Raw genomic sequence first — 27,996 nt, 5'->3', positions numbered from 1 at the left:
ATCTAATTAGTATTCACCATCAATTGCGTTTGGTGCCAACAATGTTCAAATATTTTACTAATCTTCCTTAGAATACGGTAAATATAGATATATACATAATGACCATACACTGGGAAACCATGAACCCTAGCACCCATACACAACATATCAACAACACAAATTCAAAACTCTGTTCATCTCCGCATAGGATAAGCAACGCCTACTATAGTTCTAAGGATCGATTATCTAGTATATCAAAGACAGTGGCCATTCTCTCAACTATATATTACTGGCCATATATTCATTCTAAGTTCATATATACACGTCCTATTATGTCCTACCATATGGACTCTAAAACTCTTCGTAGTCCATGGCCGTACTCGGTATTTGGGAGGAATGCATTAGTAAAGCCAACTCAGAGAAATCATAAGTACTCATATCAATTATAAAAGCATTTAAAACTATCTTTAAAAAAATCCAATCTTGATTTCTGTAACGCAGCTACATTGATATATACATTATCTGAGAACTGAGGTCTTCGAGTTCTCACAATTTTCGGTAAAGATATGATGGTAGAAATGAATCAATCTCGATTCTAACTGCCAACTGTGGAACTGGGTCCATAGTGTTTCTACTATCCTTAAAATTTATAATGGCGACAAGAATCCCAGCTTCGTAAATTTGTTACTCGCCCTAATCAGGATGCATGCCCACAGTTCCATTGCGAGTCTTGGATTGAATTAGTTTATTTTCAATTAAACGTCATTAGCGACAACTTGGGCAACTTTCTCTAGCTCATAACCCATTGAGATTCATACTTTAGATAGATACTATTTACACAATGAAAGATTAATCTGATGGTTTCTAATCTAAGATTTGTGCTATAACGGCCAATAGAAAACCGGTTGCTAATTTCTTTTTCCGGACCCAGTTCCAAAGTGCTTTGTTTATTTTATTCTCCATGGTAATAAAACATTACACCCACATTATTGACACCAGGGACTATGCAGTTACAAAATATATATGTTAAACCTTTGTATTCTAACAATGTTTCTGAAGACTGTTTTTTACATGTAATTCTACCATGTCTCCATCAGAAGATATTTTCGCCACTTTGATTCAAAAAAGCAAACAAAAAAATCATCTTATTAAAAAAGTACTATTTTCCATGAGAAAGCTATGTTTGGTGACATCGAAGTAATAATGCCAGTATTTACAATATGATTTTACGGTTTTAAATCATGTTGGAAATTCAGAACTTGAAAATCAACACTTCACAAGTTGAAGTTCAGTTTTCAAACGATCGAGGTCGACAGCTAATTGTCTTCGTTTTGCGTCTAACGTGTACTCGGTGTTATCAACCCATTCGACCACGTACGTGTCATCTTCTAAGAAGTACTTATACCTGAATAATAGAAAACGATTTCAAAAAAATTCTGAGCACTTCATCGAATCTGAGGGTAAACTGGTGCGCATGATCGATCTTGAAGAAATTGTTACCATTCGTTTCCAAATTCGTCTTTGTGTTTCGGTCCATCTTTTCCGATGAACAGATAAGACCTGTCTCTCATCAGACGAGGGCAGTTTGCCGGGCAGCTTTTCCTTTTCGTGAATATAACGCCCGATTCCATTGACTTCACGTCCTCCTTGCCTGAAAATGAATAAATATATACATAACTAAGTAAAAGAGACAAAAATAACGCTAAATCTGGTGATAAGCATGTTAACTATCAAAGCATTTTTAGAATATACTCTTGTAATGTACGGCAAATGTAAGACATTTAGAAGACATAAGTCGTAAGTCGTTTCCGCAATGGTGGCGATATTAGATATCATAAAAACTACATGTCCTCTTTAGGTATTTTTGATATCATCTATATGAACTGATTACGAAATAGAAAAATATGTGCTCGCTTTTTCGAATTGTCAGTCGCATATACCGTACCTTTGTGAAGAACATCTTGGATTTTCACTATGTAATTTAAACCAGATTCAACTCTTTCGATATCTAAAACAACCCCTTTAAATGCTGCAAAAATATGAATTACCGAATTATAATGAAATCAGAATGATTAGATGTATGAAGGTACATTGATGAATATTCTTACCATAGTCTAGTTCATTGCACGCTTTTGTCTTCATTTCCAGGAAACTCAATGGGGATTTTTCGCTAGGCGATAGGCCATAACATTCCGGGCATTTCCCTGAATGAAAGAAGAATTTGAAAAAAGAAATCATATACGATTCTTAGAATTTCGTGTCTGAATGCGATAATTCGCGAAAGAGCCGTGTTAATGTGATATAGAATGAATTACGAGACGAGGAATGGTACTTTATAGGTTAACTTAGTTTATTGGACGCCCGAGCTTGCGCTACTAGTGTATCGTAGGAAGCTGATACACTATAGTAGCGAAAGCTCGTGCGTCAAATAAACTAAAAAGTACTATTCGTCTCGTTGTATTAACTGAATGTGATAGAAAATCTCTTTTTAACTTGCCTTCAGCGCACTGACACAGGTCTCCTTGACATGTCGTTTCCAGACGAGATGCACCACTATTTATATGATAGAATGCAATACAATTGGTTGCTGCGAAAAAAAGGAATAATATCATTAACTTAGAATAGCAGAAATTATGTTTGGATATTTAACTTAGAGCGTTCGACTCTGGGAAGCCAAGACGTGGGTTCGAACCGCCAGTACATGAATGCAGTGGGCAAGATGATGACTGATAAATGGTTATAGTTATAGGCTGGGGGTTACAATACCAATTTAATTTTCACAGCGAAAGCGCCATAGAAATGAAATTACTATAACTGTTACTAACACGTTAAAGTTTGGCTATTATAAAAGGTATTAATCTGATTTAAATGAATAACTGGAAGAATATCGAAAGATCATTAGTTCATACCTGGTTCGTAGTAATCGTAAACATTAACCGCAACAGAATGGATTTGACCGGCGTGTTGCTCTTGACTAACCCCGAATTCGATACAGTGTACTTTAGACGATTTGGGAATCTACACAAAAACGAAGAAAACATCGATGAAATATTTAATATCAAACATTCCCGTGTCTATCCGAAGGTCACAGCAGAAAATCGAGGAATATACAACTTTTGAAAAGTTTACTCAATTTTCGTTACGATTTACAGATGATTGAGTTATACATACCCGATCCATGTAGAATATAACAGAACGTTCTGTTTGATGATAGTGTTGAACAAAAGTCGTGTTTCTGTTGTTTTTCAACTGTTGCAAATATACAAATTACACGGAATTAGAGAATTCTTGTATAAAAGTTATCAGAATTTCTAGAACACTCTTAAGATAGACAAATATCTATAGTTATGAGGTGTAGAGTTACCTTATCCAGATCACGAGTTCTTGGTTCGTATCCGGTAAAAAGTCCGACGTCAAGTATTGTCATTTCAGACATATCATCGGTGAGGGCCCTGTAATAACATGGTTAGTGTTTTAACAGTTAGCGCCTACTCTATTTGAATGGGAGAAGTTGAAATAACTCACTTGATGCAAGCTTTTACTCTGAAAACCCTTTTAGTGATCATGGCATCATGGCCTCTATGTACATAAGGATTCGAAGGTTCGAACCGGAATTTATTGATGCGACCTCTTTGATAGTGTCTCCTGCCTGAGTGTCGTGACCGAGTTGGGAACCTGCACGCGAAAGAAACGTTTGTTAGTCGAGAAACACTAGAATCATCAAATAAGAATAAGATTTAATTAATTGTCTCTTCACCTCGCTCGAGCATTCCCGAACAGCTCAGATAGTCCGTCATCTATCTCTTCACTGGCTTCAGCGTGCAGTTGAAAGTTACATTTGGACTTGTTGATCTTATCGACGTTGTATCTCATTTCAACTTGTAACTGACCGATTCCTGTTCCATCGGTTTCTATATACATCGTTCCTCCGAGCGGTAACTACAATAGTTTCCGCAGAAAAATAGAAATAATTCAGTTTTTTCACCGTTTTTTTTTCAAATGAAATTGCGTTTTACAGAAAATCAGATCCTTACGTCATCAACCACTTGAACGGCTACGTCATTTCCGTCGTCCAGGTATATGTCTTTAGTCATGTTACTGATCGCCGCGTCGAAATAGATTCGCGCGTGTAACTGCAACCTTTCAGACTGTTTTTGCGTGTCGTATTGCGCCAGAGCCTGTAGACCTATCACTGAATCCTGTCGAAAATAATATGATCAGTGAATCTGAATATCTCGAGGATTTTTTGTATTTTCTCGATTTCATTTTATGATGAAGAATAGCGGTCTTGCACGGGATGTCATAGTTTGTTTACTAGATGATTCACAAATTGTGTCTGCCGACAGATATAGCGAGGTAAGAGTAAAAAAGCAAGACTCTATAGGATGATAGACGCCTACGTATATCTTGAATTGAATTGTATATTACAAATTAATTAAAAACACAGTTACGATATGACCTTCACAGTTTGATTGACCTCCTACCTGTGTTGATATGAAGGCTCCGTGACTGTTACGTTGTTCGATTAGCCATATCGCTATAGATTTACTGTACTCGAATTCACCGAGTTTTAACTGTGCCAGTAACGCGTAGGAAGCTGTCTCTATCGCTAATCCAGACGGTTTCTTTCTGTACCACGTGGATTTCTTGATTCTGGCTTGATGGTTAGAAGATGGCTCGTCAACTGGCCAGTACCGTGACTGGGATCCTAAAACATCGACATAAATAGGTATCTGTTATAAAGTAAATTCGACGTTTGAATCTGATTTCCACTGGTCATTTGAACTTATGTTCATGTTCTACTAGCAATATTCTCTATTGGAAGTCTTCCTCTAAGTATTCCTATAAGTATTCCTAGTTAAAAATCTAGCTGCACGATCACTTCTGGTTACTTATTTAGTCTCTTTGTTCTGGATCGTATGTATATATTTTATGAATTTGCAGTAAATCCTGATGATAAGTGATAAGGATATACTCGACACGTAAAATGAAATATTAACTCGAGGAATCTTTTCTTCGGAGTCGATTTTCTGTTGTATCGTGGGATGATATTATGTATAATACGTCCTATTTATATACTAACCGGTGTTGAATTTGGATAATGTTTTGAGTTTCGTGTTTGCCGCATATCGCCGAGGACTTTCAACTAAAGTCAACGCGTACGTCACTAATGCTAAAGTATACGCGTCTTTCAGATGAACGTATCTTCGTTCTAGATACATCGTCGCACCTTGAATCGCTCTATCCGCCTGCTGTTTAACATTAGAAACAAATGAACACTTGATGACGAAATTGAGATTCAATGGACCAATAAACATTAAATCAGAAAATCAATTGAAAAATTGATTAAATACCGTGATTTGACATTTGCATTCCTTCATCGCTATGAGCACAAACGCGGTTAAGGCAGTTTTCCCTTTTGCTCCACCCTAGAATTACATGATAAAAGAATATCCAATGAACATTTGAGTTAACCCGAAAATGGGGCCAAAACCCAAGACGCGCATTGTCTAGCAAAGTGATTTCTACTGGTCCAGTGACCTTTTCGTTACAAAGATGCAACCAAAATTCCCAGACTCACCAACATATGTCGATGTAGTACTTTGTATTTTTCGTAGAAGGCGCCGTTATTTCGCCGACTTCTCGATAGCCATTCTACAGCCGAACAGATGATCGTCTCATCGATTTCGACGAACTCGCGCGCCTGACAGAAAACCTTTACGACGAACGCCGTCAACCACGTGCTCGCTCGGAAATTCGGCCACACGGAAAACGAACCGTCTCGTTTCTTGAAGACCATCTGCTTTTTGAAACCTGAAAAAATCGAAGCTATAAGGTTAGACCTCGAGGAAACAGTTTGATGAATTCCCGTTTCATTTCAAGAAATGAAATCTTCAGTTGATCGCTGTAAAATATCGTTATCATAACGTATCTAACTGTTTAGATGGTATTCTGTTATTCAACCTCGTACACAATGTTTTTCGATACAATACTACGACTGGACCTAGTGATCTAGAATTTCTCTGATAAAGAGAAAAATATCGTCAATTTTTCCGAGCCTGCTTTACCTTCTTGCATATAGCGTATAGCTTCGTTCTCTCGATCTAACGTTAATTTATTCGCGATTTTTAAGTATTTAGTCGCGTATACTGTCGGGGCTAGCGCAATCATAGTCTGTTCTCCACATCCAGTCGGTAGTTTTATCATCTTATCCATACCACCGATAATCGTCCCGACCGTCGGACCCATTATCGTTCCTGCGATTAGAATGTAAATTTTCAAAAGTCACTCGATGAAAATTTGATAACTCTCATCTGATCGCGCCAGAAAGCTATGAACTGTGGTGCAGGTCGCACACAAACTACGTGTTCTCTTACCTGTGATAGTTAGTTTAGCGTTCACAGATCCGCTGACCGCCTCTTTCGGAACGCTCAAGTCAACCCAACTCATCTGACGTTGGTTCGTAAAATCAAAAACGTCCTCTGCAAAAAAGAGCAATGCATTCATTCCGAGAAGATGAATAAGAACACGATTTATAGAACACTATATCCGTGTTGACGCGATGTAGAGAGAATCCCACAATAATAATGAAAAAACAGTCCAAAAATATAACAGAAGATAGTAGTTTATTCAACGTTTCGACTTTATCCTAATAGTCATCTTCAGGAATAATTCTGTTATTATTCAAAACATTATTCCTGAAGATGACTATTAGGATATAGTCGAAACGTTGAATAAACTACACCAGCTCAAAGTAACATTTTCGGACTTTTCGTTATCATTGTGGGATTCTCTCAATGTATACATATGAATATATGTTTATTCCACATATAGATTTCCACACATGAATTTTCAACGAGAAGGAAATTGACAGAAAAATCAGTACCGTCATCGGCTTGAACCCTGCGATTGATGTCTCCTCTCGTTCGACTTCGTCTGGATCCGTGACGTCGAGCTACAGTCGACACGACTGGCGCCTTCATTTTACCAGATGGATCCAACACCTTCGACACGACGGCGACTTTCTCCGTACCTTCAGCCTGTTACAAAAAGAACAACAATACGCATTGGAAATAGGAGAAATAATGAATGTTTTAATTATACCGAGAAGATTTTGAATCTCAAGGGCGGAATTCGAATCTGTCCCTTCAAAAATCAGAAGAAAAAAAAACAAAGATTAGTCCAAATTAGCAAAAAGTTTTGAAACATTCGGCCGGGGTCAAAAAGCCAAAAATTTCCCCTTTTTGCCCTAAAATCTCAAACATTTTCCGTAGGAGGGTCCATTCCGATGTCCAGATCCACCCTTAAAAAACGATTCTCAAAAAACAGGTATAAAAAGCCAGATTTAACGGACACTTTTGGCACTGGGGTTCAGGAGCTCATAGTACTTACAATGACCGTTAGCGTTTTGTTTATAGCGTCGGAATAGAACGGCGAATCGGCGTGCATGGTGACGTTAAACTTGCCGACAGTCAGGGGTATCATCGGGAACGTCACTGATGCCGATCTGTGCGGTTCAATCTTCAGTTTTTTCTCCGGCGTCCAACCGTTAACTCGCGCATGCGTGCAAACACCAGATAACCAATGCAGACTAATATTCACCTGAAGAATAACAACGATTTAATTTTCGAAACTCCATCCACTGCGCCGCCTCGGAGAGAGGTTTTAGTCTAAGCCTTTAAAAAGTTTTGAACAATTTTCATTTTTTTCTAGATCTCGAAGGGTTTTGAAAAAATATAATAAGGCTGTTCCTTACAACGGAATTACCTAAATCATTAATCTAGAAAAGCTAATTATGTTTTGAGGCAATTTACATTGATCTGAAGCAATCTAAGAATTCATATTGAAATTATCGTTATGAAGTTTCTTCCGGTGCTACTCGCAACAATCATCGTCATCTATTTAAAGCTTACCGGAATAACATGATCTTCATAATTGAATATCGTAGCCTTCAGTTCAATCTGTTCGTTTCTCACGACGCTGTACGGCATCTCGACACTGACGAAAAACGGTTTGAAAACTTTCACTCGTTTGGTTTTCGTGACGCACAGACCTTTAGACGGTGAAATACTGATGGCTGACAGCGACCAGGTAGTTATACTATCCGGAACGTGTTCGGAGAACTGCGCTTGATCTCGAGACCTGTACAGGCAATCAAATTTAAGATTTTTAAATTTTCAAAAATCATTCCGGTGAAAAGTAAGAATTCCAGGAATGAAACGATCGTTATTGAACTCGCAAAATATATCCAAGGGAACGACCCAAAAATTCTGGGAATGCAAATGGAAAATACCCTTGAAATAACTAATGGGACAGTGAATTCTAAGATAGTCAATAATAATCATGGACAGCCGTGACATAAATCGTAAGACTGGTTGTTAAAATGTTGTTAGATTGGTTATAGAACCTAGGTGGTGTTAGACTGGTCTTAAATTCTAGCCATGACTATGTAACTGGTCCCAGATTATCGGCTATCCTTATCAATATTGGTTTAAGTTAAGTCGCGTCGGCGAGTAAATGCTTACCCGGTATAAGCGATCTGACTGATCCACGTTTCTGGGAAGAACGTACGTTCGTCCACCTCTCTTCCTTCGATATTCGTGTACTGTAACGTGTATCCATTTCGTCCGCTTTTCCGGCCACCAGGCGGAACAGCATCTATTGAAGATGGGCCCTTATTAGTTTCGGGCTGCAGCACTGGTATAAAAAAAGCGGGAAAACAACGATTGAACTACGAAGCGGGAAGCAATATCAACATCGGCAAATCTTGTAACCTTATATATTTTGATTGGATTCTAATTCGGAAGCCTCTGCCCAATAGATTTTGAGTTAAATAGAAATTTTCATTTCTTCAAAAACCTCATCGAGGATTTCATGCCTTCAACAGTGTGGTGTTGTTTCGATCACGGGGGCTCTTCACAAAAAGCTAGGTGTCCAAAATCATGAAGATTTATAGTCGTTTCCTTGGAGCGACTTGTTTGTTATACATCAGCTTTATGTGACGAGCCCCTGCGGTTTGGAATGCCAATTTGGGTCACGAATAAAAAAGAGAGCAAAATATCATACTACAATTTTTAGGATGAATATAAGTAACGAATTTGGACGAGATTATGATAAATTTCACCGTACTATACAGAACTCGTGACCCAAATCGACCTAGAAACACACCACAAGGCAGTGTAGGAAAGAAATTACGTATATATTGGAATCTTTGACAGGTTACGAGAGAATCCAATAAAACTAAATAAAAAACCATTTAATTATCGCAATCTGAAATACGTGTTACCAAATAATCAGTATTGAGGTCGTGCACGTGACGTCATAGTTTGTTTACTCGTCAGCGTTGGAGACTTGCCATACGATATAACGAGAAAATACAATTCGTATATCTGTCACTTATGTTACATGTATGGCCGGTAAATCTTACATTTACTTTTTATACTGATTAGTTAGATGTAAAATTGGTAATTTCAGAGTCGCGATGACTAAATAGAGAAAACGTTTATCTAGCAACTTTAGGCGAAATACACAAACAGCATCACATACAAACAACGTTTTGAAGAAAATGACACTAACAACAAAAAGTATTATTCACAAATCCCTGTGGCAAAGTTTCATTCTTATTAGTTCTTAAAGATAATGTGGCCATCTTTGTTTCATTGTATTCTAAGCTACTATTAAAAATTAATGTTAGAGCGAAAAAAATGAATGCGAACGATAGAAACTCAATCGAAGTGAAAAAATAAAATGCGCTCATGCGAACTAACATTTACGGACGCGGAACTGCATGCTCGAAAAATTTCGAATCTATTGATCAAACAGTTTCACTTAGAAATCATCCTCGGCTTCGATTTTAATTCTCGAATGATACGCGCAATCAGAACCGTTTTGATAAGAGATTTCTATTTTTTAAGAAACCACTGTCAGTAGCGCAAGGTGAGACCGTTATTTTGTTTGTCCGCCATTTTGATATCAAATCCGTGAAGCTAAAACACGACAGAAAATCAGACACGCACAAAACTCAGTGAATCTTTGTTCCCCGCCGACGAATTCTTGAATTCAAAACACGAGCAAAAATAGCAGCAGTCAACGTTAGTAACCAACAACCATCATTTCACATTTAGTAAGGAATTGCGACGCCAGGGAGCGTTACGAACGGGCATTAGTATTTTCGCTATAATTTCAGACGATACATGAAAATATGACTATGGAAATATTCAATAAGATAGTATAATATTGATATATTGATGATATAATATGCACAATGTTACAACGAGTGAACGAAAAATTGATACTGCAATAGCGAGCGAATACCTACCTACCTAAACTCAATGATACAATCGGGCGTCGATGATGACTTTTATAACTTTTGTAATAGCGACGCCTGCCATTATATGAATGTCGACGCAGGCCTAAAAGGAAGACGGGCGATAATCGACCAGAATTTTCCGAAATTATTTTGTTTTTGTTTTTGTTGTTGTTGTTTGTTTTCTTTTCGTTTTGTTATTTAGCTTTAGAATTTAGCGGGAAGAAAATGACAGTAAATATATGTATAAAGGGGTTGAATGCTATATAGAACGTAATATAAAATCGGAGGAAAATTGATTATCACCCAGAATCTTCTGAATATTGGTGTATGTTTCTGTTTGGAATATTGTGAAGATTGAAATTATCATCACCCCCAATTCCACACAACGTCGAAGAGCCAACTGTCAATTGATATCAAATCCCACAATAAGAAATAAAGTTATCTTCGGGAATACCCTATTCCTGGCAGGATTAGGATATAGTCGATTTGTCGAATGAAATAAGATATTAGGTCTCAAGAAAACATCTCCGACTTTTTTTATTCATCATCCTTTGGTTTATATTTCGGTTACAACACGGAGGGAATGTTTCATCGATGCCTACTGGCCGAATTTCAATTTCAAGACACATTTTCCTAGAACTGCGGGCGAATCGGACTCTGATTCTGGGTGAGATTAAAACATATATTCCTCGCGATTTTTCCAGTCGGTCGTTAACAGCGAGGGGTAAAACGACTTTCTTAATTCAACTGTCCAGAGAAAAAAATAACAAGAACAAAACGCAATCGCACTGATACTCACTATCGCCGGGCGATATGATCTTCCCGAGTCGGACGCGTTCTCCTTCGCAACACGTTAAAAACGCCTGCAGACATGACGCTGATTTACTCGGAGTTCGATGACGATGTTGATGACAAGTTTCGGAGATGTCAACTCGCAGCTGTTTACCCTTCCTGCAGCAGTAGCGACTATGCCCAGTGAATAACGACTCTGAGAATTAAAAAAAAAACAATGAACATCGAAATCGAACAAATCTTGCAAATAATATTCTTGAATTTTCGAGAACCTATTTTTCGGTATGCTAACTAGCAGCTGGTCACTCCCCTTTGTAAATTCCCGGAGTTTACCCTAATTTTTCTATTTAAGAACACAAAATTCCCTGAATGAATCTGCGGTAGGTAAATGGAGAAATTCTTAACTTATGTTACATATTCGCGTCATCACGAATCAGGTATTGATAATGAAACGTGTGTTCAGTAGCATGTCCAAATTCCCTGAGTTTTCCAGGTTTTCTGGGTTTTTCCACGTCAGTGGCCACCCTGGATTGGCTCTTTTGATTCATTTTTAAAATTCGAAATTTCGTCAACTATTGCAACTGCCTACCGAGGTCACTGGTGCCACCGATTCCACCGCTTTGGAATGACCTTGACCTTGACCTCGACCTATATCGGCTGTTTCTGCTCGATGTGGAGGAAGTGGTGAAGTAGCCGACGTCTCGCTTCGTACGAACGTGTTGACGGTTACACTTCGACTGCGTTCGTCGCCGAATGTTTAAATTAGTGTTACTTATAACGGCAAGTCCCACATCCTAGAATAGTAGAAAATGGATACAAACTACACTAGAATTATTTCTCATAATCTTATTTTCTAAAATTCAGGAAAGTGTTTTAAAGAACCCGTTGAATTAAAATCCTCTCTTAGGACATTTGTAGCTAGATAGATGTGAATATTTTGAACATTACTCCCATATGCGCACCTTGAATACTTGGTTACTGTTCATACCACCACCAGCTCCACATCCGATGTCATATTCACCCATTGCCTTAAAAACCTACAATAGATATTGGTAATTACGATATTCGAAACTCTAAAATGACACCAGTGGCCGGTCCCATAGTCGAGCCGGTTCTCTAGTCCAAAAGACAAAATTTTACATCTGTTAGATTTGCTATAGAACTAAGATGGTGTTAGAATGGTCTTAAGACTTTAAGTCGTGACTCGACGTGAAAGATTACGAACCTTTTCTGGTGTGATGATCGTGTTGTCTTTCAACACGTAAATCGCTGAATCGACACCCAGTATACCAACATGCGCGAACGGTGTACTGTAAACACTGATGTGGCTTAATTCACCTGGTTCATATTGATCCTTATCGCTCTCTATTTCCGACTTCAAAAGAAAAATAGCGACTTGAAAATTGTTTTCTCGAAATTCGATGCTATTGCCATATGCTTTGTTACTAGTTACTTAATCATTAATTGCAATGATAATAGCATCGAATAAATTCAAGTAAAATCTCCGGGGAACAGTTCAAGGTGTGTGAACGAATAGCCTCGTCCTTAACACAGCGGAAAATGTTCGAATCGGTTTCGGGGTTAATCTATACCTTGTATCTACAGTCATCATCGACGTCAAATGAAATGGAGTCTGCGACGACTTCAGGTCGATGTAATTCGCTCCAGCGCACGTAGTAAGCCATCAGGCGCACGCTGGGAGACATCAAGTCATTAATAGTTATCTGTACCGCGTATGGGTCTGTAGTAGATATATTCACTGCTTTCAATAATACAACCTTACCCAATGAGACACCCTAGAAATATTAAGCGAAAAATGTCATTAACCGCACACGCTTTTCAAATCTCATCGGAAAAGTTCCTCGAGTCGCTTACCATAACGCTAACTTCTTTAGTGAGGAGTTCATTGGTTCGCAGATTTATCGTGATATTTTCGCCGACTTTGGCGTCGAGTTTGTTGATAGTTAACGATATATAACTACCACTACGGGATTCGTACGGATTGGCGATTTTCTCATCAGTGCACTGTTGACTGGGCGCGTAACGTTCGTTATTCGTTCGCGCGATAAAACTAAACTGTCGCGAGAATTTCGGTACCGGGATCAGTATCTGAGCGTAACCGTTGCTGTTCGTACGAGCCGTGTTGGTTGCGAGTTGAAGCTTGCTTGGTCGACCGTCAGCCTGTACTGCCGTGGCGTTAAACAACACGGGTACCCCACCAGCCGGTTTACCGTGCGCCCATTCTACGTAAACCTGCAATGAATATTACGTCCATTACGGTTATCTATAACTGAAACATAACCAACAATTATCCTACCTTCGCCTGATAAGTGGAACCAGCGTGAAAGTTCTTTTTACTATGTACCAGTGATAGTTTATAAGGTGACGCGACAAACATGGCCGTTTTATCGGCCACTTTCACAATTTTACCGGACGATGTTTCGGTTACGGCCGCCTCGATAAGTAACCGACTTCCCAAACTATTCCACGTCGTTCCGAATTCACTTTGTGGAATGTTGAAGCTGAATCTTCCGTTGCTGTTCAACTGAAATAGACAAAATTCTTATTTTTGCAAAAGAGACGAGAAGGCGGAAAGCGTTTATTAGAAATAATGTGCACATTTTTTAAAATGCGAAATAATCATTCATAATTGCATCAAAGCTCGATAAACTAGGTCAAAACGCCCCAACTGCTTAGAGAGAAAGTTATTCGATATTTCTTACAAATTTTACAAGTGGAAAGAATCGAAAAGTCCAATTTCACAGTATCTGTTTGGAGCTGGTTATAATCCTAGAAAATCCTACCGCTATACATGAAATGTTTTTCATAATGGCACCTACGTCTTGTTTGTGATCTGTAATTCTGATTTTAACGGCTCCCGCTTTCAGTACATAGTACGTGACGATGATTTTGCCGACAACGGGTTGACCAAAAACGTATCTATCAATACGGAAAATACCGGGTCGGTTAGATCATGATCCGGCTCAGATTATTTTGGTGAAACGGTTTTGATAACACCTACCGTGCGGTAACGTGGCCATTGACCTGTACATCTTGGGGAAGGATGAATTTTGGAGAGTGAATTTTTACGGAAAATGTTGGCAAAACTGCAAAAAATTCATCGAAATATAATATCGTTAAACTCCAGCCAAATCGAGGAACGTAACAACACTGTTTTAAACGAATGAGACTAAATCCGACTATTTTCCGATTTTCGATTTATTACCATATTTCTTCACTTCAAAATATGCAGTGGCATTTTGTATCTGAAAATATAGGAGAAAAATCATTTCCTCGCAAATGATTTCACAACAACAAAGATACATCAGCATTTCTGTGTGACTGAGAACTCATCACGAACCTGATCGGCGCCGTGTCTAGTCGCTTCTATTGTCCACTTTCCGAATGTAGTAAACTCTGGTATATGGAATGAAAAGTCTATGAATCCTGTCCGAGAATTGAGATTCGAGCGTCGCTCCATCGTCACGTCATCCGGATTCTAGAAACGACCGACAAAAAAGGATCATAACCAACGCAATTTTACGAGAATCGCCATAATTTATCGGTATAAGACTATTTACCTTACGTATTTTATTCAGAATGTATTATGTTTTGTATTTTTTAGGTCAATTTTTTCAATCTCAATTTTATAATTTTCACGTGCAGCGCTTTAGAGCCTTATTGTAATAAGGCGCTATGTAAGTTTAATCGGTATTTTGATTTGATAGGTATGATATTGATAATGATAATGATATTACCTTTATCTCTACAGTGACCTGCTTGCGAGACGCTGACTGTCTTTGAACCAGTGACACAGCCCGCACCAAAACTGAAAACGACATTAAAATGAAGGAAACGCTAACAGTCTTTTCAGAAAATGAATGTTGCCGTGTCGGATGGTAAAGAGGTCGTACCATTTTGTCCCGGAGTGTAAATTGGCTTATCGGATTGTAAGAATAGATAACCATTGTTTGGATTGATAAGTATCACAGCCTCTTCGCGGAAAGATTCTCGATAGTCTTTGCTCACTGCTACGAGGTAAACGTATTTTCGACGTTCAGGTTGACGAGGAAGTTCATGGGGACTGATTTTCATCGTTAGAATGTTTGGTTGATCTGCAAAAGAAAAATATGTCGCATACTTTACGCAACTATACTCGACTACTCGAAAAGGTGCGCAGAGAATCTAATGATGCCGTAGAAAATACTCATGTAATTGAAATCCATCCGTCTATTCAATCTGACTACTGATTGGCTCAATACTGTGACTGGTGACCGAAGCGGCCACCAGTCGCCCAAGAATCTTGGCAATGTAATAGACCAATGAAGGTTTGCGGCCAGGGTTTGTGTTGGCGAGAGCTTCGGTGGGAGGCAGTCAAACCCTGGTAAGCGAGGCTGAATGGCAGGTATGAAATACAGATGTTCAGATAATCATTCACTGACGCATTGTACCTAGTTGGCTTCTTTGCGCCACCCGACAGCGACTCGACGAACACGTGGTTTATATCTCGAAATAAACCCCTTTAAAACTCGATACCAACCTCTAAACAATTGTTATTATATCTCAGACGGTAAAATATTTCGCTTTATTTTTGTTGGTTTTTTTTGTTCCTTAAGTACAATCGTATCGGCTTGCCAACATAAGTAGAAACCAAACAGCAGGTACCTACACGTGTTAAAACCACCAGGTGGGGGGTATTTAATTCTATAGTTTTTACAACATTTTCACAAACAGTGATTTCTGTAAATAGTTCGTCTCTGCGGAAATCGATTATCAGACTATTGAGGATTAAGGCAGAATTCGTGGTCAATGATAAGCTATATCGGGTTCTTTTCCGATTTCTTTTTTTCGTTGCACCTTTTTTGCGTCTCAGCGTAATCTAGAAGTTGGCAGGTTTTCTGATGTCTCCCACCAATTACCAATCGAATCTGTTCCTGCACCGCGTCCTACCCCATCAATATGTCAGTTCGAATGAGCTGAAATGTGCCGGAAAATACCGCGTATGTTCGATTACTAAACGTAATTTGCCGGTGAGACCCGGTGATTTTTCTACGGGTTCGGATCTAGCGTTCCTCCACAGATCAATGGTGGTAGTTTATTACACGCCTCAGATTACATGTTCAAACTGTGCAATCCGACTGCGCTTTGTATCACGCCGAAAGGAAATATATCTCAAATAACTAGAAAAGGGCTTAAAACATTTTGGGGTCAAATGTAGTTGTAAGCGGCTGCCGTTCCCCGAGATGACGTAGACTACCAGACGATGACTTCATATAGAACCAGCATTGCTATAGTTGCACTGATCCGTGTCCCGTTATTTTGGGGTTCCAGAGAAAACACAAGAATTTTAACCAATTTTTTTCTACTTATGACCACCTATACACTCGCGCTGTCTGTTGCGCTATTTCCGCATTCGAGACACACGAACTTACGGTACTAGTTTTGAATAAATGTTTTCTTTTGATATCAGTCGTAACATTCGAGTGTTTGAAGTATAGAATCGCTCGGAACACAGAGTTCCGTCGAAGATTCAGCCGACTAATTATCTGTTTGTATCTGCGCGTCGTCGTAATCAATCGTTCGTTCAACACGACGCGGTCTGAACGCGTATAGTTCGACGCATCTCGTAAATCGGTTATCGGAACAAGACCAACTACAAGCATCGATTCCCCTCGTGAACTTTCGGCCCCTGGAACGTATTAAAACAGATGAGACGTCTCGACTCAGTGATTAGCTAACATGTTGCCGACTAAATGCGGCTAACGTGTATTCGGTTAGATGTGGTTATTACTGTACTCACAAGTGGTTTAAGGAGTGTTGCAGGATATTTTGACCACACACATACACGCACATCACCTCGGTATTCGTTGCGGGTGTATGAAGATGCGAACTGTACCTCGGGACCTTTTTATCATCTCAGCCGCTGAGTTATTTTTCTTCAATTCTTACCGATAATGTTTGATACGGTGTAATTAGATCGCGCCGATAAAGCGTGGTCGACTACGAAGTTCATTAACCGGATTTTTCCAAACGAACGTCTGTAACCGGGATTCAGACTAGAATCTCTCCGTCTGATATCCGTCATAACAGGGAGACGTGGATTTAGGCTGCCTTGTCGGCCCAAAACAAATCTGAGATGCACTTCTTGAAGAAGGCAAAACAATTCAAATCGACTTCGAAAACTTTGTTTTCGTAAATTTCCAAGCGCTCCAAAAAACCCGATGAATTCTGTGTCTGGGTTGAGGGCGTGCCAATGCCCCTCCCCAAACAAAAGTGCCTTTTTGGTGAGTTAGGAAAATAAGACATTCTGACAGTCGATATTCAATCAAAATATCAGAAATGAACCATATATTCCTTGTTCATTACGCCCACCTTTGTACCGGGATCACAAAATGAAATGTAAAGGAGAATATTGAACCCGGGGAACTCGGTGATGTTTTTGCGTCAGTAGAGAATGTTACTCGCGGGTGGTATACGGTTAAATGCGGTTAGCTAATAGAGTGTAAAAATTGCAATAAACAACTGTGTCTAAACGGTATACTGTTCAGTAATCAAACCAAGATTTATGCGTCTAATAAACAATTGGTTTTCCGACAGAAATCGGAGAATTCAGAGGTTCTTCCGCGAGCGCGCTGGAGAAGAAGAAAGTTCGCCGCACCAAAAAGTAACGTGCATCGGAAATCGCTTAAAACGTCTTTTGATATCCGCTGATGAAACACTCTGAACCCGTGCTGTAGCGGCGATATCAAATCCCGCAGCGAAAGTGAAAAATAACGTGCGAAATATTTTCTTTAGCTAGTACTCGTTTTCAACGTTTCAACTATTATCTTAATATTCATCTTCAGGAATACCACAACATTATGTACCTCATATTCTAAGTGATGGCTAAAATGAGTTATAACCATAATGGCAATCGTCGAAATATTGAAATAAACTAATAGCTAAAGGAAATACTTTGGTCTTGACTTTTCATTCTCAGTGTAGGATTAGGATTTGTCAGAATCTAACATACATCGATAAAAAAAGCTTTAAACCTACTTGAAGGAACGTCGAGCAATACATGGTTAAACGAGTTCTTCCTTTGAGGATAATCTTGCATGAATATCTGCAATCTGATTGGCTGGTGATTTTCGTGGTACCAACTGACGACCACAGTTTCTTCGACGTCATAGCGCATCACACTGGGCGCGGTTATAAAAAATAATGGTCGTCTGCAATAAGGAAAACATATCGATTAGAATTAATGGAATGATTTATCATTGTAGTTTCCTTGATTTAATAATATATGATGCGAAAAACATTAACTACGTTTAGCATGTGATCGTGTAATCATATGCAGTGTATATATTGGTCAATGTAATTGGTAATATTCATGTTTTTCTTTACATTTTTTGATCAAGTTTGTTCCTATATCCGTATTATCCCTGGTGATGACAAATTAATATTCTCGACAATTTGCAAATTTTTGAAAAACGGAAACCAATTCTATTTGTAAGGTAAGTGCGACACTGTAGTAACCTGTCATGTAAAATTCATGTGTTCTAATAAAGCTCTGTTTTTTCCATAGAAGGTGACCGATACATGTCACGTTAGTAAAGTAATTATCTTATGTATATGATGTTCTTTGTATCTATTTGTATCTTTCTACCATTTTTTTGCCAAATTAACGATAAAAGATGAATAAATGGCGAACCGGAAGGGTGGGTGTCGTTCGGGAAGCCGGATACCGTCTATTTCCGTCATCAGACACGTCGATTTTTAAGAGACGAAAATGCGACGGGAAATCGTCTGACGTTGAGACTATCACACCAAGCAAATAGCTACTACCCTGGAAACCAGTTGATCGCTAAGCTAATTGCTACCCTGGAGTCTGTACAACAAAAACAAAAAAATATTTCCGAAAAATGTTAGTTCATTTCGTGAGTTTGTTCATTGCCTCGTGATTTGATTGATCATACGAAGAAATCGATAATTCGATGACGGATAAGACTTTACTTCAGAAAAATAAATCATCGAAATTCTACATACGTACTTGTCAATTACTTTGACATGTAACGCTAGATAGCAGTCTAATCCGCGGGTTCCTCGAAACATTTATTGCACTTGTTTCACTATTTATCTGATAAGATTTCAGACTGGATGTCTCATATCAGAAACCAGCGATCGCGAGATGCCTAGATTACTGTGGTGCCATCACTCACAGTCATCACATCTACTCAACTCCCCGAAGCTCATATACGTAAGTACGACGACTTAAAGACCAAATTGCAAAAATATAAGATACAATCTTTCCAAGAGAGAGATACACGCTAATCATCAGAAATGTCTTTTATTGGATTATTTTCTTAATTCACGCTAAAAAGTACCGAAAGGTCGAAAAGCAAATCAACATTCGGATTAATTTTGATGAGTCTTATGTGAAACAAAGATTGGCAGAAGTTGGTTTGAGATATATCTAGGTGTAAGTCCTAATAAACTGAAGTAGATCTATATCAAATGAGATTTTATTTCTATAAGGGCTATGTCGGTGAGCTTTGAACACGTATGTACGCGGCCCCTCCCTCCTCCGGGGTTCAGACGGAAGCAAATATCGCCCAGCGTTGAGACAAATGGATAACGGTGTCAGCTGCAGACGGTGCAAACTACTGTATGTACAATATAGATCTTACGTTACATTGTAAATCACTTAGCATAGTCAACGGATAATCGTGACTCGAAGGCCAATTGCTACCAGATCCTAAGCGAACGGGATTAAATGTCACCAGAAAAAAAAAGATATCAAGTTCGTATATAATCATTACTAGTTACGAAGGTTGCACGCAGGTAGGTCTAATTCATCCTGAAATTGGTGCAATAACAGAAGTACAACATCCAGTGACGTAATCGTCGTATCAACGTTTATAAACATCGGTGGTTAATTATTGTTTCTAGTTAAATACCGATATAACGGGTAATATAATATATATATATATACCCCGCGTTACCTTCTAGACATGTGAATAATTGACGCAACAGCCGCCGCCGCCGAACGGGCGAAGATGAAGATATCTTCATTAAAAAAAGATACATAAAAACAAACATGGCGGAATTCTGCCGGAAGTCGGCGTCTGTGATCTAATACATAGTTAAACGCCACCAGAGTCTGACGTCTTTATTTAATGTTCGGCATTTTTTTCGACAGAAACGAAGGTTAATTCTGTGCTCGTATTTTCGGTTTCATTTTCCTGCACCAGATAATGTGTTAAGTGTTTCAAATTGAACCAGCTATAGATCGGGAAGCATATAGATTTAATTTTTCAAAATATAAAATGTATACCTAGCTATTTCTCGAAATGAAAAATCAATGTTTGAATTGTGGGTGGGTTGTGATACTTATGAATATGGGCCTAATATGAGCATATCTTGGAAAAATCTGATTACTGATGGTATCAGATATCACCATGTTTATCGGCTATGTCAGACGGGATTCTATTGAGACTGATTTACTTCAGTCGCCTTGTTATTTTTTTAACGACCCGGCGGGTGGTGGTGATAATGATGAACGCTTGATGAGCGAGTATCAATGCTTCGATAATTGCATGATGATTGATCATCGTCGAGCGGCTTAACCAACGGGAGAACGTCACACCCCTGGACAGAGTAAAGCCCTACGCGGGGAAACACGGAAACCGGAGAAACAGAAACATGTTTTGGGCGTTTCTTTATGTCGTAATAAACGCTTATTATGAGAAGATTAGTTTCAGCATGGACGTTCTAGTTTATACGTCCATGGTTTCAGGGAACAACCTGTTTGATTCTTCTGTATTTCATCGTATCTCTGGCGTCGTATGCGTTGAGCTTTATGAGTTAGTAAAACATAGACTGTTTTATAGAATGAAATTGTATTTGACCGTCCAGGAAATTGACCTGCACCAAGTTCAACAGGTTCACAGTTAAGTTTGACTCTAGGATAAAAATTAGTTTATTTTATGGTATGAAGTCTCAAACACGAACTGTGCAAAATAGGTGATGAAAGCCATGAAATGTTGACTTGATCCAGAGAGACGCTAGCGTCGAACAGTACTTTCCGCTCGGCACTGTTCTCAACCTTTCTCCTTTCTAATTAATCTCGGTAAAACTATGCTCCTTGAATGTCAAGGTTATGCCTATGTCATGTACGGCATTTAGCTGGCGACGCCCTGGGGCAAATATGCCGTCGATTCGTTTGATGAAGAATGACATTTAGAAGCATTTATCGATTGACTTATGTTTTAGTAAATTAAATTAAGTCAATCAGCTGCCATCAGAGACTGAATCTTTTATTTTAAATGGATTTTGTCGATTTCGATCGATGCGATGAGATATAATACTAAAATTTAAAATTGCATTCACAGCGCGTCGTTATACCGCAGTAGCTTACACATTACATCAATCAGGTCATTTTTCAAATGATTCATAAGTGCAGTTTTTATTCATTTAGCCATAAAATCTAAAACGAAGAGCCCATGACTTGACTGACATGAAATGTTGCGCAAGAATCGCGTCCGAATTGAGATTTCCAAAATTATGTGGCCGATGATACGTAAGCGCATGGTCTTTTTCTCTTAATCTTTTGATATTTCGACTAACTCGTCTTGCAATCGTAAAATGAATGAATTCAGAATTTCAAACGATAATCTGATCCAATAAAGTATCGAATATGCAAAGTAGTCTTCGTTTAGGGATAATTATGCATCTGTGTCATCAGCGCCTTTTAGTCGCTTCATAAAACTTGAGACGAGATTCCAAATCATCTATCTTTTAAGAGGAACTTGATATGCGGTTTCCACGAACCAGATTTAGACTGTGAATTCAAAAATCTCAATATCGTCTCTCCAAGCGGCGCTTCGTTGCCAATTGACCGGCAACCAGTCTAACCCAATATTGATGACGCAGTGCACATCCACTCGCGCAATAGTATGCATAAAAATTCATCAAATAGAAAGTAAGAGTCATGAATTTTAATCAATTGTTGAATCAATTACGAAATAAAAGCGAATTTCTAAAATCGTAATTGTTATTTTGATACGCCAATATTGATGACGTAGTACACATCGACTCACACGCGTATAGTAGTTATCAATATATGAAAACATATTTGTAACGGTTTTTACGGCGTGAAATAAAAAATACCCGCGATGCTTCTTGAAACATTATCCCTGAGCATATGTAATCATCATCTAGGCGTGAAATGGCAGAGCTTTTGATGACAGGATGCGGGGAGGGTGGAGCACGGTAGTAGATTTATAGAAAATCCATACAAAGAACAAGTTGCAGTTAAAACGTGGTAAGAATACGAATAGAAAGATTAACGCGTCAAGATATAGAGTATATCACGCATTTGTAGTTAAGTAGGAATATATATTCAAATGTCATAATGTCATTTTTTCGATAACATTCGAAATGGAACGATATGCATAGATGAATTAGGACTTTTTGAACGTATTGTCTTGGCGTCTTGTTCTTGATGGCGAAATTCTGCTACAATAGGCTTATTTCGTGAAAATGCATTGCGTTTCCCATAAATAATTCATAATTCTCTGTGTATCGCCACTGGGGACTAGTTTTACAGTTCAGTTTTAACAGCCGCGTCCAGAACGAATAGTACATCTTAAAATATTCATAAACAGAAACTTTTTTTTTCTCCTATAAGAAATTTTCAAGAATATCTGATTAATTGTTCATTGCGAGACGGTTTTTTACAGTCAGAATAAAACAAATTTGTCTGACATTCTTGCCCCGAATGACCGACATGTGATATATGGTGTCTCGGAACATGAATTTTTCGTCAGCAATGGCGATAGAGAGAGTTACATGTAATCCGCTTTGATGTAAATGTCAATCGTCGGTCATCGCATTAATTGATCGGTAACTTACTCAATTACAAGTCTCTCCTGCCGCGCGCGTCTTGATCGAAATAGAAGGTTCTTACGTTCGGAAAAATAAGCCGTACATTGGTATATACAGTTACAGGGCTATGAATATAAAATATGGCTTCCGAGAAAACTCGCGCTCGTGACTAAAAACTGTAGAAATTCATAGAGAATGAGAAATGACGGATGATTGTGGCGATACTTAGAAATGCGTATATCTTATATACAAATGCAGACTTTGCACCATAAAGTTTCCTAACTTCTTAACGAATATTTCTGTTTTTCATTGCAGCTGATTCCAGATATTTGATACGTATATTTTGTAAAGAAAAAGTAACAAGCTTTTCGTGAAACTACGAAGACGCTGGCTGAAAGCATTGTGACGACAGACCGGACGTATTTTTATGCCTTTATTGCCCGTAATCACTGCTTTGTTTATAATGGCACTTGAAGATATTGAAATAAACGTTACAAGAAGGAAATGCGTATATATTTGGCCGAATTGATAAAACCTATAATACACATAACAAACAATATTATCCGATAGTTATCAACTACTGAGGAATGGAAACAAGACCTAAACAAACACTTCATATTTCACTATTCAATAAACTGATCGGTAAGAATTGATACCGCACGATGGACAAAATCTATCCGTAATATCATGTTGATTTTACTGCTGGCCTGGACGCTGGCCAACCAAACTTGCTCGTTATAATTGGAACAAATTCTTTCGTGCGATAATAAAATGTCAGATATGCTTTGTTCACGAAGTATTTGACTTTCGTATTAAAAGGGACGCAAGAGTTCAAATATTTCCATCCACTGAATGAAGAAATTGAATTCGGTAACATGTCGGTAAGTTTCGGAAAAGCGCCGAGAAAAATGGTGGCGGGCGAAAAAAATAAACTAAAACTGAGGGCAAAATAAAGTTTGTTTTCGTGCGGAAAATCGAGCGCAGACGCGCCGGAGAAAGAAAAAGAAAAAGATTCTTTTCAATCTATTCGCAGAAACATCTGCTTATTTTACGTCTGGAATGATGAATTATTCATTTTTTGATGCCCAAGAACTGCGAGACACCAAACTTCTGCGGGTACCAATATGTAGCTTCGAACACCGTACTGCGATTGGACATCCTTCCGTCTTAAACCAGGACGATCGCTTTGAATCAATATGCCGATAAAATGTCTAATACCTGGTGTTCGTGTTCAAGAGACAATTACCAACTGTACTGAACTGAACGTAGACATGATATAATGGTCAAACATTGGAAGGATGGCGATTATGCTTCGAATGTCGGAAGGGATGGTTCTAGGCAGCAAGTTGATATTATGCATTTGTGTGGACCTCGTATATATTACTACACATAGTTTCCAATTCATTTTGATATGAAAAATATATAACAAGTTTTTATTTCTCGCAGAGAAAGTGGGGATGAATGCTAGCTGTCATCTCGTGGACTTATATTCCACGAAATCGATCATAAGTAATTATAGTGTCAAAATTGCTCGATTTAGATTCGTTTTATATCTATTTCTGCGTGTATGTATACGCAGTGTTACATATACAAATAAACTACATGATAAAAACTTAAAAGAGACGATGATATTCAACATAGCACAAAATGATGAATTACACAACCGCGATAAAATGTAGCGAACGATAAATAGGAACACTTCGGGCGAAAGAAATCGCGACGTTTTTCGCGTTGTATCGGAAACTGTAGAAGTGATCAGAGAAACACTTTATAGAATCGTATTTAAACCCCTCGGGGGATCGTTATTTTACCGAGAAGACAGAAACCTATACCACTTGTTGATGCAATAGAACATCGTTTCGTACTATGTATACGTATGGTGGCTTACAAAACCGAGTTTCACTCGTGGTGTATTCGTATTCTGTGAACAGTTTGCGCCCATCACACTGGTACCACGCCACACACTAGCGAACTATTGCTAGCCACGACGTTCCTTAAAGTTTGCTTATACATTAAAAGTTTGATTTGCAGATTCAATCATGAGATGAATGGTTCTTGCCAGAGTAAAAGTGTCTAGGGCTGTATGTATAGAAATACGTTGGTACTTTGACCCCGAGGTATAAGTTTTTATGATCTGAAATATGTGGGTTCGTTTTGGTTATCTTAATACCAGCACTGACTTTTTGACTAGGTTTTTAACAAAAACACCGCGGTGTTGACTGCGATTATATCTAGCTTCTAGCTACATTGGACTCAATCATAGTCCGGTTACTGAGTCAAGTCCCAAAGCGATCGATGAATTTGAACAAAATGACCGCGCAAATGGTTATTCATTCGTAATATTTTCGATACGTACCTTGCAGAAACTAAGCTGTTTAGGAATGTGAGGATAATCCATATTTTCGCAACAGTTCGTAAACTGACGAAACAAATGTCCGGCAGAACCTTCGTCATTATGATCGCAGCTAGACCGACAGCGGGTGTACGATCAACGATGTAACACTGCAGCTCGCTCGATCCCTATCTGCGCTCTCCTTCCAACCACAACGACTGATTCTGAATTAACAACGCAGTCGGAGACGTAATCCAATTATCTTCTTGTCGATAATCCGTTTTATGGTTGCAAATAACGACCGGGGCCGTGTACTCATCGGCTAAAATAATAACAAGATATAGACAACGTGTTGTGGATGAATTCTGCTGCCCACAATGAACTCAACTATATAGAAATACAGAGCGACGCATTGACTGTCCAATTGCCATGATAGTATTAGCCTTATCAAATATACCGATAAGAATTATTAGTTCTTAGAAATCGGGTTAAAGACTTTCGACGATAAAATCGAGTAGTACAGAACGCGTAGCGCCGCCGTGATACGAAGTTTCGATCTAGAATACCCCATTCTGAAGGTATTCATTTTATCTAGAAATTTCGCCGTCTCTCTTTCTCCAACGAGTACAGCTTCAATCGATGAGGTAACTAGAAGTGCAAGTCTAATCGTGGATGCTTTTACACGAAACATCATATATTGCATCACATATCGCTTTTTAAAGCGTAGCAGAACTCTCATAAATACACCGGCTTACGAATATGCTACTGGGCTATACACGTTTACATCTTGTTAAGAAGTAAAAAGATTGTATATATATATATATATATGAGTCGGCGTGGAAGATAACTATCAAATACAATTAATGCAGTAATAATTTGTCAAATTTTGATAAATCATTCAAGTAAAACTTCTACTGAAGCGTGTATTTGTACGTTAAAGTTATTTTACCTTACTATATGCTTATATTCGCTTCTCCTTCTACAGGCGTTACTCTTCGAGTTATGCCTCACGAGAGATGGGAATATGTTTATTATATACTCAAGGAGCAAGTCCGGGCGAGTTCCATTACAGATTTTGACTCAGCTTGGCGAAATTCTACCCTCAATTTCACCATCAACGCAGCGAGAAACCCGTGAGCAATTTGTTTATGACGCACCGGAATTTCCCCAGCGCTACAAACAATTATTTTCTGTTACAGGCATGAAACAAATATGGTTAATTTTACCGATTACACATATGTTAATACATTCGCGTCGTGTGGACACACAATTTATAGACTTGTGTAAGTAATTAGACCTTACAAACAAATTACACCATATCCGGATATTATTTCAGTGTTGTTTCGCAAATTGATCTGTAACAACCGCGCGATGCCTATTGTAAAATAACCGCCTACCTAAGGATTTTTGATTCTTCGATATACTTTACTCAATATATGACCACAACAGCAATTAATTAATTCCGCAACATTTATCAATTAGTTTGTTTACTCATTCATATAATGGCGGAAGTAAAATACTAACTACTCATATAGATAATTGGTCATATATATTTCCGCTTAGGCAAATATTATGAAATAGATATCGTACGTCATACGGCAACATTTAGTTCGTTTATAAATGAATAGTTCCTTTACGAAGAATCCGCTATCGTCAAACAGTCAGAGGAGCCGAGAGAATGTTTTGTGTAATAGCGATGACATGATGAATTCAAGTCTCTGATGAATGTAAACCTGTAGATATTCGGCTTTGTCCAGTACGAAAAAGAAGTTGAATTGTACTATAGGGCTCGGGCCTAAAATGGTGGCCGATTCGGGTCATACTAAAAATCTTCCATACTGCCAGAGGTACGAGAAAACAATACATTTTGGTTTTCTCGGGCGAAATATTTCATATCGTGCCTCTAGACTCACAGAAAAATGTTTTAGTAGAGTGGAGTGGTTAAGGCGTTGGCTTCTCAATCGAGATGTCCAGTGTTCGAACACGGCTATGCTGTAGTGTCCTTAGGCAAGGTATTAATTCACACTTGCTACGGGCTGACGACGCCTGATCGTGATTTGCTGATCGGTGTTGTATCTCCCCAGGGAGAGTAAGACTGCTATGGAATGGTAACAGTAGCTGGGTAATAATAATCAGGTTTGACAGCGCAGCTGAACTTTGTACACAGGGACATGGAAAGAGGCGCTTTACAAATTCGTGTTTATTATTATTATTATTATTATTAGTATGGCCCTAATCAGCAACCATACTAGATGCCAAAAATGTAGTAGCCGTATCGTGGCTCGGGCCTTAAACAGCCGTGCGAGTCTCTCTACATAGTCTAGTTACATGGATTCCAGAACACTAAAAATTAAGATACAGTGATGACAAAAAACGCGAATCAGTGGACTCATTAACCAGGACTTCGCCAGCGAATCAGACAGCGCCAAACCATCTTCGTTTGTCAAAAGTCGTCAACTTTTCCGAATACAGAAACGATGGTCACATTTCTTGAACGCCTGTAAAGATTGATTTTTTTCTGGTGAATGACGGTAGATGGAGCATTAGTCGATTGAACGTCGCTATCGATCGTCTCTTCCGTCCGTCTCGAAATATAGCACAACTTTGATGATTTCATTTACTTCGCCACAGACCCCATTGTTCAGAACTTGCTACATCCAAATGACTGACGGCGAGAGATTGTAAAAAAAAACTTCTTGTAATTCTTAAATTTGTA

At 38.5% G+C, this 27,996-nt stretch overlaps 1 protein-coding gene across 3 annotated transcripts; it reads right to left on the bottom strand.

Annotated features, from left to right (window-relative positions):
- Positions 1-26,345, bottom strand: LOC141908230 (ophiophagus venom factor-like). Of its 3 annotated transcripts, XM_074798164.1 has the most exons (38): positions 26,230-26,345; positions 25,305-25,602; positions 18,119-18,291; positions 14,995-15,195; positions 14,839-14,909; positions 14,442-14,579; positions 14,307-14,346; positions 14,103-14,187; positions 13,921-14,020; positions 13,398-13,625; positions 12,956-13,333; positions 12,673-12,876; positions 12,306-12,455; positions 12,043-12,117; positions 11,670-11,874; positions 11,088-11,276; positions 10,302-10,391; positions 8,505-8,676; positions 7,893-8,121; positions 7,372-7,581; positions 6,866-7,019; positions 6,357-6,461; positions 6,048-6,236; positions 5,561-5,793; positions 5,334-5,408; positions 5,063-5,231; positions 4,464-4,687; positions 4,014-4,178; positions 3,737-3,918; positions 3,505-3,654; positions 3,344-3,431; positions 3,151-3,228; positions 2,889-2,997; positions 2,477-2,566; positions 2,088-2,183; positions 1,925-2,008; positions 1,480-1,630; positions 1-1,384 (listed from the first exon to the last, which is right to left on the bottom strand). In XM_074798164.1, the coding sequence occupies exons 2-38, from the start codon at positions 25,400-25,402 to the stop codon at positions 1,246-1,248; spliced, it is 5,517 nt and encodes a 1,838-aa protein (XP_074654265.1). In that variant the 5' UTR covers positions 25,403-25,602; positions 26,230-26,345; the 3' UTR covers positions 1-1,245. The 3 variants fall into 3 exon arrangements, with proteins under 3 accessions (XP_074654265.1, XP_074654266.1, XP_074654267.1); XM_074798165.1 differs by lacking the exons at positions 10,302-10,391; positions 26,230-26,345 and having other exon boundaries at positions 25,305-25,718; XM_074798166.1 differs by lacking the exons at positions 10,302-10,391; positions 26,230-26,345 and having other exon boundaries at positions 8,505-8,637; positions 25,305-25,718.
- Positions 26,346-27,996: the final 1,651 nt, after the last annotated feature.

This window comes from Tubulanus polymorphus, chromosome 7, assembly GCF_964204645.1.
Source record: "Tubulanus polymorphus chromosome 7, tnTubPoly1.2, whole genome shotgun sequence".
Classification (NCBI taxonomy): domain Eukaryota; kingdom Metazoa; phylum Nemertea; class Palaeonemertea; order Tubulaniformes; family Tubulanidae; genus Tubulanus; species Tubulanus polymorphus.
Note: the sequence above shows the minus strand (reverse complement) of the source record. Positions and strands in the feature narration are given on the sequence as shown.

Bases quoted from the DNA above. Each gene is read 5' to 3' on its own strand.
- LOC141908230 (XM_074798164.1), bottom strand. From the start codon at position 25,402: ATGACGAAGGTTCTGCCGGACATTTGTTTCGTCAGTTTACGAACTGTT. The intron at 14,910-14,994 runs GTACGACCTCTT...TGTCGTTTTCAG, and splicing joins TTACACTCCGGGACAAAATG to TTTTGGTGCGGGCTGTGTCA. The intron at 12,118-12,305 runs GTTCGTAATCTT...TATCTATTGTAG, and splicing joins CGATCATCACACCAGAAAAG to GTTTTTAAGGCAATGGGTGA.